The sequence below is a fragment of the Zea mays genome, chromosome 1 (assembly GCF_902167145.1).
Source record: "Zea mays cultivar B73 chromosome 1, Zm-B73-REFERENCE-NAM-5.0, whole genome shotgun sequence".
Classification (NCBI taxonomy): domain Eukaryota; kingdom Viridiplantae; phylum Streptophyta; class Magnoliopsida; order Poales; family Poaceae; genus Zea; species Zea mays.
In genome coordinates, this window is record NC_050096.1 from 17,817,239 (window position 1) to 17,829,626 (window position 12,388).

Here is a 12,388-nt window from a genome sequence, read left to right on the forward strand (position 1 = left end):
GTAATCATACCAACAAGGTGCATCTTCTTTTTCAGAAGCCTATCTCGAAAGAACCTCCAAGTTAAGCGTGCTTGGCTTGGAGCAATTTGGGATGGGTGACCGACCGGGAAGTTTTCTCGGGTGCGCATGAGTGAGGACAAAGTGCGCACAAAAGACTCGTGTTGGTCTGTGGGGACAATATATGATCCTAAAGAGCTGCCAGGAGTAAGTACCGCCGGTCCAGGGATTGGACGGGGTGTTACAAGTGGTATCAGAGCCGACCCTCGAGGTTTCACGGGCGTGTGTGGGCTAGGGGGTTCGGGTATATGGCGCATGGCGCATGTGGGCCCGGAGTGGTCACATGGCATGGCATATGACGACACTAGACATACAGACGTGGCCAAGAGGGGAGGTTCCTGGATTGGGGTTGACCGACGAGGACGTCGGTCTTCTAAGGGGGGTGGATTGTGATATCCTGGCCCCTGGGATGGGATGTCCTGGCCCAAGGCTTAATAGAATTAATAGTGTAATCATACCAACAAGGTGCATCTTCTTTTTCAGAAGCCTATCTCGAAAGAACCTCCAAGTTAAGCGTGCTTGGCTTGGAGCAATTTGGGATGGGTGACCGACCGTGAAGTTTTCTCGGGTGCGCATGAGTGAGGACAAAGTGCGCACAAAAGACTCGTGTTGGTCTGTGGGGACAATATATGATCCTAAAGAGCTGCCAGGAGTAAGTACCGCCGGTCCAGGGATTGGACGGGGTGTTACAACGGATCTGCGGAGCTAAGCAGGACTCCCTGTGCGGAGGCGTATCCGTGGAGGTCCGGGATGCCGGCTCGTTGATGTTCGGCCCGTGGATCTTCGACTCCAGTGGCGGAGCTAGGTTGAGGGGAGTGATGAGGAGGACATGGCGACGTGGTGGGCGCGAGTGGCGGCGCTAGGTTTAGGGGAGGGAGAGGACTGGACTTGTCTGCGGTGGTGAGCAGCCGAGAGGATAAGGTAGGGCGGGAGTCGTGTTGAGGCCGTATGTCAGTGACTCAGTGGGAGAAACCAGAGCTGGCCATCTTGGGTCCTGACAGGAGGGGTCGTATGTCAGTGATAGAATTAGTCCCTGTAGAAGCAACGACGCCCGACGCTGGCCCTGCAGAAGCAACGACGCTGGCCCTGCAGAAGCCCCGCCGCGCTCCCTTGTCGCCGACCTCGGTTTGCTTTGTCCGTAGCCGCCCTCCCCCTCCTCCACCTACAGCCTCGCCATGCACGCCACCTCTGGCCATCTGCTCCCTCGATAAGCACCCCAACTGTAGCCTAGCCAGCAAGATTAGTTGCCAGCAGGATCTGCTCCCTCGACAACTACCGGTGGTCGGAGCTGAAGCCTCAGCGTGGCCATTGTTTTAGGTAAGCAAGCTATCAAAAGTGTTTTGTTGATTTCTATCCATCTCGATTTCTAAAATTTTGTCACGTATGTTTCTCCAGGATGAGATGGACAGAAGTTGGGTATACAATAGTGTGCCATTTAGTGAACCATATATGCTTGGTGTTGAACAATTCATGGCACATGTCAAAAGTAGATTTAGTGCAAATGAGAAAATCAAGTGTCCATGTAGAAAATGCCTGAACCATATAGAAAAAAGTCAAGATGAGGTATAGGAGGATATCAAAATCAATGGTATTTCTAGGTGCTATACAATGTGGGTTTACCATGGAGAGGGAGATATTGATGTTCAAGAAGATGATGATGGCACACTCGTTGTTGGTTATGAATATATGTCATGGGATGGAAATGACCAGGCTCCACCTGATGATGAAGGACAAGCTAAAGATGTCATTTTAGATGATAGTGAACGGGGAGTTCAAGGTTTGATTCAAAATCTGTACACCGTAGCAAGCCATGGTGTCGGTGGCAACTTATATCAGCAAATCATGGAAGAGGCAAAGCGTGAACTTTATCCAGGTTGCACCGAGGAGTCTAGGCTAAGTTTCATTATTAAACTACTGCATATAAAAGTGTACAATCGGATACCAAATTCTGGGTTTGATGCAATCCTTGAGTTGCTTTCGTCATCTTTGAAGAATGTGACCGGCCTCCCTAAGCCCTATAATGATCTGAAATCTCTACTTCGGAAGCCTGGTTTTGGTTATGAATCTATTCATGTGTGCAAGTATGATTGTGCTCTATTTTGGAAAGATCATGAAGAGGATGACCATTGCCCAATTTGTGGGTACACAAGATGGAAAGTGAACAAGGAGGGCAGAAAGAAAGTGCCTCACAAGGTCCTCCGTTACTTTCCAATAATTCCACGCCTCCAAAGGCTCTTTATCTCAAAGCAGCAGGCACAGTATGCAAGATGGCACAAGGAAAAGAGGGTACCGGTTGAGAATGAAATGAGACATCCTGCTAATGGAGAAGCTTGGAAAGAATTTGATGATAGTTTCAAGTCTTTTGCAGATGATTCCCGCAGTTTGAGGTTAGCCATTGCTACTGATGGATTTAACCCATTTGGTCAGATGACCAATTCATATAGCATATGGCCAGTGATAGTGGTTCCATACAATTTTGCACCTTGAATGTGTATAGACCAACCCAATTACATGCTTGCTTTACTAATTCCAGGCAAAAAATCATCGGGCAAAGATTTCCATGTGTTCATGCAACCTTTGATAGCAGACATGATGACTCTTTGGAATGGTGTCTCTACTTATGATGCATATGAAGGCAAAGACTTCACCCTGCGTGCAGCGATTCTATGGGGAATCAATGACTATCCTGCATTAGGTATCATGTCAGGCAGAACCACTAAGGGTTACTTCGCATGTGTGCACTGTGATGAGAATCCATGCTCTGAATGTCTGACAAACAAAATTGGATTCATAGGACATAGACGGTTCCTCCCAAGCGACCATGCTTGGAGGAAAAATAGATCTTTCAATGGCCACCATGAAAATAGAGAACCACCAAGGAAATTTAGTTGAGATGAGGTTATGGCAATATTGGATGAAGTTTGCTATGTTCCTGGCAAGAATCCAGATAAGCCGAGATCAAGAAAACAACGCCGTGATGGAGAACCAGTATGGCATCTGAAGGTTAGCTTGTATGATTTGCCATATTGGTCAAAATTGAAGCTACAATACAACCTTGATGTTATGCATATAGAGAAAAACATATGTGGAAATATTTTGTCAACTCTACTCAATATTCCAAACAAGACAAAGGACACAATTGCTGCTAGAGTAGATTTGGAAGAAAGAGGTATAAGAAAAGAGCTTCATTTGCTAGATGACAGTGGTAATGCATCCTCAAAGCTGAAAGCTTGTTACGTTCTAACACCAGAAGCAAAGAAGAAGTTCTTGCAATTTGTGAGCAATGTTAAGTTTCTAGATGGCTATGCCTCCAATATATCAAGATGTGTTAATATGGAGGGAGGAGGATCAATGCATGGGCTAAAAACACATGACTATCATATACTACTGCAACGTATTTTACCAGCTGGCCTTCGTGGTTTGGTGAGAAAAGATGTATATGAAGTAATTGCTGAATTGGGTAGGTTTTTTAGACAACTTTGCTCAAAAACTCTAAAGGTTGATGCACTACAACAGATGAAGGAAGATATTATGCTGAAGGAAGGTTTTTTAGACTTATGAACCATGAACTTTTTCTATTAGTGATTCTGTTGTGTATTTCAATTATGCTACTACATTTGTATCTGAATTCTGAATTTGTAAGACCTTATATGCAATGACTCTGTTTTCAGTGCATACTAGATGTATGATGCAAGTTACAGTGCCCAGAATTGATTCACGTGATGTTATATATACATATAGTCAAAAATTTCATCGTCATGGAATGCCCAGCTTCTGTCATGGAATGCCCAGCTTCTGTCATGGAATGTATAGAATCTGTCACAAAATGTATAGGCTGGAAGAAACATGCAGGCCACAAAAATTTCATCGCACACAAGTAAATCATCATAAGCAATAGATATCTTTATTTCCAACATACATCACAAAGACACAGATTACACAAGAGATGTCCAAGAGCACGAAGGCCCATATTTCCTACGAAGTACACATACATCCACCACAACAGGTTCAATACAACTTGTTCTTCAATAGTACTACAACTTCAACACAAAAGCCAATACTTCATCAACATTGCCTACTTCAACACAAAAGCTACAACCAAGAAGATGGCAAACACCAGGAGTACTGTTACATTCACACATCCACACACGAGACAAATCAAGCTTCCCATGCCATCTCTGTTCTTGCTAACCATTTCCGTCACCTTGTTCAGATTTTGCTCTAAGCTATCAATTTTTCCCACGAGCTCAGGAACCTTGGTTGTCGAACCTGCTGCAATGGTGGAGGATGTTGACGGTAGATATCCATTATCCTGAAGGAACACCAAATATTCTTCCTCGAACCAAAACCTATCACATGTCCCCTGCATCCAAATTTCAGCAAAGTCAACCACTGCAAACAAGAATGAAATTTGGGCAATGCAAATTATTCAACCACTTCACTGACATTTCTACGGTTCTTCCTAGGACACTTGAAAAATCTCTTTCCAACGTTATTGGAGTACGTGGTATTAGCAGCAAACACCCTCACATCCTTGCAATCTGGGCACATTATCAACGGCAACCCGGTCACATCATCGATCGGCGCCTCCAGATCGACGCCAATGGGCACAGTTCCTACAGCAACAACAACAAGGGGTCTGGGTTCTACGACATCCCTAGCTGTGCTTCGCCGCCGAGAGCGCACAGTTGATGACCAAGCCTGCGACATGACCCCTGATTGATGCACATGGGAATGATTAGCAACTGTGATTCCAATTGAAAGATGAACAGGGAGGGGATGAGGGCGCCGCTGCCAACCAAATCCAAGGGGACAAGGAGGGGATTGACGGCACCAGTGCCCACCACGAGCAAGTGGGGAGTAGGAGCACGCCACCTACCAACCTGATTTAGTCGCGGCGGTCACTGGAGATCCGCGCTCCTCCGGGCGGCCTGGCAGCGGAGCTCGCGTTGCCTCCGCCCAGGCTACCGCGCCGTCACCTGGGGAGACGGGGAGCCAGCTGCGCCCGGAGCCTACCCAACGCCGGCCGTGCACAGCCCAGATGCCACCAGCCGCATGACGCTCGCCCACCGCTCGCCGTCCTCCGCACCGCCAGAGGCCGCCCTCCGCTCGTTTTCGTCTTCGGTGGTGTGGGGGAGATGGGAAAGTGAATGCGGTCAACAGAAAGGGGTACGGTCCTTTTTTGGAAAAAACATAAAGTGACGCCGCCAAATCATCACATAAAGGCACATCTAAGCGTCATAAAAGTAAAACCGTCTACCGGCTCCTGGCGCCTGACAATATATGACGAATCTTAGTACCTTTATGTGACAACAAAAACACTATCGTCATAAAATCTTCATGGCCTCATGAAATTATGACGACTCAAAAAATTCCATCATATTATGTGACATTATATGACGATAACTGACCTTGTCATTAGGTATTTTGTCATAAAAGGACAAATTTCTTGTAGTGAGTGAAGGGAACTTTTATCTCTTCTTATCGCAAACTTGGTTTTAGTTTACACTAACTTCATTATTAGATCAAGTTTGTGTTGTTTTAAATCATTTTTGTAGGATGACCTATTCACCCTCCCTTCTAGGTGCTCTCAGGATCGTGTCACCGATGTAGTCGAGGACTGGTGGGACATGTGTCCAGAACGTAGGGTCGTGCATGCGGTGCGCTACTCATGAAAGTTTCAATGGTTGAGCCTCAAAACTACCCAACTGTTGGTTTTGCTGAGTTTGGGCCTCAAAGCTTGATGGTGCGGTTCGGCCGGAAATCGGAGGTGGCACGTGGCGTCATCGTAAAGGGTGTGTCAAGGCGAAGCAACTCCGTGTGGAACGCAAGGTATTCAGAACAAAATCCCAGGAGTTGGTCTATTTCGCTCCTGACTAAGTGGATAGGCTCTATGTATCTAGAGATCGTTTATACTAGTGAAATAACCCTTTATAAATAGATGGATGAGCTGTTTTGGATAGCTAACTCTTGGGCTGGCACTCTTGTGTTTTTATTTAGAATACCCTAGTTTTTCATTCTCTAGTTTAGCCGAGATCCACATGTGTTTTGCTCTCATATGTGTGCTTGTAATCTTCAAATTTGTATCCGAAGGAAGAGTGGACAGATCCATCCAAAGAGTAGTTTGAATCGTGTACTCAGTTTTATTTGCGGTGTAGTTTTTTATTCGAGTTTATCTTTGCTCTCATTTCCTCCCCTCTCCTTTGGATTTTGAAAGAATCATTTATTTCTTTAGTTGGGGATTGTTTTAGGATTTCCTTGGGGTAAATATCACTCTCTAGACCTCTGCAATCATATGGTTTGAGCAAGTCCTATCTAAACTCGTTTTGAAAACACCCAAAAAAAACCCTAGTCTAATATGTGCTTTTTGATCTACGATTGATTTACAAATCTGTTTGAGTTCAAAATTTATGAATACCTTGGAAACTCAGTTGTCAAGGTGAATGTAAAATTTTAGCTCAAACTGAGTCCGTTTGGTTCAGTTTCGCATCCAAAAAACTGAAAAATCGAGCTGATGGAAACAACACTAGATATGGACACAATTTTAGGCCGGTTTGGACTTTTATGTGTATGATTTGAGATTTGTTCAATTTGTTGGTTTCGTGTGAGATTTAGGAACATTTTAAAATCATAAGATCATTGTTTGGCTGATGTAATTTTAGTTTGAGTGATGTCTTCATCTTCATCTCAATTGATGTTAAGTGCTCAATTTTAGTTTTTAGCACCAAAATTTAATTGGCTCTCATTCACCACTTTTGCCGCCTCATTGGGTCTTCCGTTTATAAACTCAGCTATCCTCAACTACGGAATGGTGAGATTCACCTATGCTTTGGACTTGAGAGCAAAAAAAACGTGTTATCTGATTTCACAAACCATATCACATAGTTTTATCTTACCACACCGCAAGGTTTTGCTTTGCAATCCACATGTTCTAGTGTTTTAGTATGAGGCCACGTTTTGCTCCAACAGTTTCATGAGCTTCCGAGTTTTAGATTACTTGAGAATTCAAGTTATGTTCGTTGCTAATATTGCTCTCATGGCTGATTGCATCATTTGGTTGGTCATGTGCTACTATATATAAATGTTTGCTTGTTAAACATTTTTATTTAAGTTTGAATATGTTTCTAGAAAACATTAGCAATATTTGTATCTCGAACTAAATTTACTATGCAAATAGATTCTAGGATCTATACATCAATGTTTTCAAGTCGTCCAATTAATAATCGCGATTGATCGTCTAAGTCGGTTTAGACCAATCACGATTAATCACCGAGCCATTCGACTAATCATGACTAATCGTCCAAGTCCATCAGCCAGAACGATCAGCAAATCGTCGAACTTGAAAACACTTATCTACGTTATATATTATAAAAAATCATATTCTTTGATATATATCTGGTCTGAAAAAGATTTGGTTCTTCAGGAAGTGAGCATGAGCTACCCGTTGCAAGCTGCCAGTGTTGTTCGGTTTTCATACTCCACACTCACAGAGAGAGATCGTGCCTCCTCTCCTATTATGTATGTAGTGGTACACCGTAGAGCGGACGGAAGAGGGCAACAACAAAAAAAAAAAAGTTGCACCCACATATATCATCGTGCGGCGGTTATTTGCAGCGTGATGCGCCGATCTGATGCCTGCATCTTGGGCGCCGCCGCCGCCGCGTGCCGCCTGTGGAACGCGTCGCGGCGCTTCCTGAGCAGCATCTCCATCTCCCGCCGCTCCTCCTTGGCTATGTGGCGGCACCGGCACTCGGCGCTGCAAAAGCCTTGCTCTCCTCTGCGGGAAGGAAGAAACAATTGAAATTGAAACCCCCTGCCCTGCACACGAGTAACCGATTGCCTGCGGACTGCGGCGCGCGGCACCGGGTTCGAGAGAGAGAGAGAGAGGGATGATGAGTCGTCACTCGTCTATCGATATCTTACTTGTACACGAAGACGTCCATGGTGGCGTCCAGGTCCCTGTGGCAGCAGGAGCAGCGCTTGAGGAACTCGAGCCCCGCGAACACCCGCCGGCCGCTGTCGTCGTCGTCGTGGCACTTGACCGCGCTCGCCGTGGCCGGGTTAACAATCCTCACCGCGGACTTCCTGAGCACCGCGGGCAGCTGCTGCTTCCTCGGCGACGGCTGGATGATGAGGCGGAGCCCGACGAGCTGCGGGTCGCCGGCGGGCGCCGCCATCGCCGCTGGCGCCGAGGTCGAGGCACGGGCACCCACTCCCTCCTCGAGGCGGAAGAGACCTGGCGCTCTTGGGATCATTACGTACTCTGCGTGTGCGGGACTAGCGTTAATGTAGCTAGCGGTCTCGGACTCTCTTCTGTGTACCCGGAGAAGGAAGGTATTTCGCGGGAGGAGACGAACGCGGGACTGGAGCAATGTCCACTGGTGAGGTGCTCCTCCAGCTGCACTGCCGGGGAGGGGAGGGGGATGCCCTGCGCTCATTTATACTAGTGCGCATCGCTCGTGCTGTGGCCTGTGGACACACACACACACACACAATGCAAACGTGTTCTATTAGCTCCTGTGTGTGTGGTGTGGTGTGGACTGTGGACACAGTTTTAAAGTTTAGTTAACTAGCCTCGAATTATTTAAAAAAAGGGCTCCCGCCGTGTGCGTCCTGGCCGAGTGAGGAATGTTTGTTTTGTAATGGCAAGGAATGCCGCACGTGCTACACATGGTGTTTATCTGCCGTCTCCACTCTGGCGATCGAGACAAAGAACAAAGCGTCCTTTCGACCGGGACGCCTTTTCATTGTCATGATCCTGAAGAGGCTGCAACCGCAAGCAAATGCCCACGCGATGGTAGCCACACGGCAGGCCACTGCGGCTGTTCGAATTATGAATTATCCATCGACTGAGCTATAAAATAAACGGCCCAAAGCGTGCTTCATTTGACTCCTACCGAGAGCGCCCGAAAGCTATGGCATGCCACGTGAGGCGCGCGTACGTTCGAGTTCGGCGGAGTGGTACGTAGGTAGTAGCTAGGGTCTAGGGGAGGATAGTTTACAAAAGTTCTGTTGCTTCGTTCAATCTCCTCCACCGCGCGCGCGTATGGTATTGACGCACCGAGAAATAATTATAACGGGAAGCGCGTGTGCGGTTCGCCCTGCAGACGAGTGCATCCGATGCGATGCTCGCGGTCGCTCTGTCCATGGCGCGCGGCCGCGTCTCCCTATGAACATCGTGCGCCGCGCACCACCAGGTCCTCGTGCAGCACGTGCTTGCAATTGAAAGCGAAGTCTTCTCCGAGACACGTTGGCAACGAAGTGGATTCGCCAGTGCCTGCGGGTAGAGATGGTAATGAGTACTCGAAACCCGAATACCCGACAGGTTTCACCTGATATGAAGGCGGGTACGGGATAATTTCTCTACCCACGGGTATGTTAATGAGAAAAAACCTCTACCCGTTGGGTAGACGGGTACGGGTACGGGTTGGAACTACCCATACCCGTCTACCCATGGATAAAATATACCCACATCAATACAACTATAGCCATCTAATAGAGCACATCTTAGCTAAAATAAAAACTCTTCTCTAGCTATCATTTGTCTAGATACCAAGTTATGTAATCATATGATTTGTTATATGTGAAGTTGAAGTCGTTTCTATATGTTTATTTAATATTTTGAGTGATTGATATATTGGAATTTAAGACTTTCCTAGCGGGTACGGGTTACTCGACGGGTAAAAATACCCGCGCGGGTACGGATATGGGTAAGATTTTATACCCACGAGTATATATGGGTAACCCGACGGATAGATTTTTTTGATAGATACGGGTATGGAATAATACTACCCGACGGGTATGTACCTATTGCCATCCTTACGTGCGGGCCTCTAGCTCATGCACCAGCACCGCCGGTCAACTCGATCGATCGGTAGGTTTTGTCGACTTCCAACGAAAGCAAAAAAAAAAAATTAACAATTAATACGTACTTCGGTGTTGTTGTTTGCTCAGTAAATACTCGTACGAGAAAGGGATCTGCGGTTACACATGGGCCCTGTTTATTTCGGCTTCTGGCAGCTTCTGGTCACAAAAAACTGATGTGGACTGTCAAACGCTCAGCTTTTCAGCTATCTTCTATAAAATTCGTTGGGGGCAAAAATCATCCAAAATCAACATAAACACATAATCGATTGAGTCGTTTTAATAGTAGGAATCCGTCACTTTTTAGATCCTGAGCCCTATGAATAACTTTATCTTTCTCCACACGTAATCGTAATGATACTCAGATTCTCTCCACAGCCAGATTCTCAGAAAAGCTGGTCAGAAAAAAGATGAACCAAACATGCCCATGGTCTTCTTGGTGCCACGCATACTCCGTATGTATCCTGTGACACATGTAAGACATGTTTCGGTGTTGTCGTCTTCGCCACGGTGGTTCATCCTGCACCTTTCGATTTTTAATTTAATAGTGTGTTCTTGGCCGCCCTCTTTGCCTCTCCTGATGGAGTTAGCGATATGATGCCAATAATGTGGATCTCCGTGTTGGGTGTGTCCTCTACAGCCGGTCAATAGAGACTGGATTGGACTTAACCCAACTATCGTTCCTTTAATCGGGCCCTTGATCGGGAGGGCCCACGCTAACCTCGGTTGGAGCCCCCAGACACACGACGCTATATATAGGACTAAGGGGTCGCAGGAAAAACTAACGCTAGTACCTCGCCCCAAAACCCTAGTCCTCATAGGCCCCCATTGCCTAGGCGTCGGAGTGTTTGGAAACGCGACAACCTACAGCAGCTCGGATCCCGATGCCTGCTGCTTCTCTTCAGGGCGACGGTATGAAGATAGCAACAACAATAAAGGTGTGTTTCCCGTTCCTCTCGGTAGATAGTAGATCAGATCTACACGTCATCAAGATTTTACTTTCAGTTACAGTCGGATTGGTATTCTAGGGACTTAGGAATCGATCCTAGGCAGTATAGAATCTAACAATGGTATCAGAGGCAGTCCTACGAACCTTAGAACTCCTAATCCGCATCAGGAGATCACAGAAAGGTCTCGGTTCAATATGATTGAACTCTTTTTTTTCGAGAACAGACAGATTAGATCCAGAAAGAATAGATAGAAAGAGGTTGTTTCTCTCGAGTTAGGGTTTTAACCTAACCATAAATCTAGTTTTTTTTTTGCCACTGTCAGAGACTTGGTCTCGGTCAATGGCATGGAATCCGAGATAGTAAATACAGATCAACGTTTTAGGGTTAGGGTTTTAGTAACCTAACCCTAATTGGTTTTATCTGGGTCAACAGATATCACAATGGCTCGGGATCCAACGATCCACGACCAAGAACAAAGTCAAGAAAAGTAACAGAAACGCAGAACGAGTTAGGGTTCAACCTTAATCTAATTAACCCTAAAATCTGGATCGGTCAAATTGCACAGAGCAATGTTCGTTTAATCCAGTGACTGGATCCAAGCGTGAATCACAGGGAAAAACGCAAAGGGAACCAGATCCACACTTTAGACCTCCATACTCAATCCCAAAATTACATATAGTTTCATTTCATACATTCATTCACTCAGAGGGATTCGAGATAGAGGCTAGATCCGGGCGAGAAAACAGAAAGTCACAGTAACAACAGATTTAGCCGGGTTTGCAGGGACCACCGCTGACCGCTCTACCGACGGCGGCGCGCCCGCACTAGGGGACGCGCACGCCGGCGGGAGAGCCCGCAGGGCCCCGCTTCGCCGCGCAGACTGAACAGCCGAGTATGGCTGCCGGCCGATTCATCGACGGTCGTACGGTCAGTTGCCTGGGCTCGGCTAGGAAATTAGTGGTCAGCTGCTAGAAAAAAAAATAAAAATAAAAAAATAAAAGAATGAGTTGAAGAGAAACTAGCGGCCAGCTGCTAGAAACAAAGAAAAAAAAGGGAGAGAGGATCTGACGTTCAGCCAACGGCTGGTTCTCCCTGGCAACCGAGAAGAACGGCGGCCGGAGAAAGCTCCCTGACGGCGTACAGAAACGAAAGGGACTCAGTCAAATTGGCGATCTCTCTGGCGGCCGGCAGGAAGAGAATACAGAAAATAGCTAGGGTTTCAGTTAGCCCGAAATCTCCGCCCCTTATAGACCGCCTACAGTACCTGTGTTGATCTGGAGCCGTCGGATGCCCACGGATGATCAGGATTGAGGCGGGATTGGAGGGTGCCGCGCATGGGCCGGTTTGGTGGCCTAGGCCCAGGTTGTGTCCTGGCGCGCCTTGCCTGTGTGGGCTGCCCGGCGGCCAGGCTCCTAGGCCGTTGGAGGCCATGCCACAGTGGCCAGGCATGGGCCACGCAGAGCTGGGCCGTAAGGCTAGTTAGGCCATTTTGGCAAATTTAATTTCCAGCGAATTAA

At 46.8% G+C, this 12,388-nt stretch overlaps 2 protein-coding genes and 1 long non-coding RNA gene across 3 annotated transcripts; all 3 read right to left on the reverse strand.

Moving 5' to 3' along the window:
• Window positions 1-3,969: 3,969 nt before the first annotated feature.
• Window positions 3,970-4,665, reverse strand: LOC103650390 (uncharacterized). Its single transcript, XM_020547100.1, has 2 exons — window positions 4,504-4,665; window positions 3,970-4,420 (listed from the first exon to the last, which is right to left on the reverse strand). Exons 1-2 carry the CDS (start codon window positions 4,606-4,608, stop codon window positions 4,133-4,135), a joined length of 393 nt encoding a protein of 130 aa, XP_020402689.1. The 5' UTR covers window positions 4,609-4,665; the 3' UTR covers window positions 3,970-4,132.
• Window positions 4,666-7,393: 2,728 nt separating this feature from the next.
• On the reverse strand, window positions 7,394-8,579 carry LOC103631809 (uncharacterized). The gene is made up of 2 exons (XM_008653452.4): window positions 7,981-8,579; window positions 7,394-7,834 (listed from the first exon to the last, which is right to left on the reverse strand). Exons 1-2 carry the CDS (start codon window positions 8,493-8,495, stop codon window positions 7,648-7,650), a joined length of 702 nt encoding a protein of 233 aa, XP_008651674.1. The 5' UTR covers window positions 8,496-8,579; the 3' UTR covers window positions 7,394-7,647.
• A 2,907-nt stretch (window positions 8,580-11,486) lies between these two features.
• Window positions 11,487-12,089, reverse strand: LOC103631810 (uncharacterized). The gene is made up of 2 exons (XR_555499.3): window positions 11,941-12,089; window positions 11,487-11,836 (listed from the first exon to the last, which is right to left on the reverse strand). It is a non-coding gene; the product is annotated as an uncharacterized lncRNA (long non-coding RNA).
• Window positions 12,090-12,388: the final 299 nt, after the last annotated feature.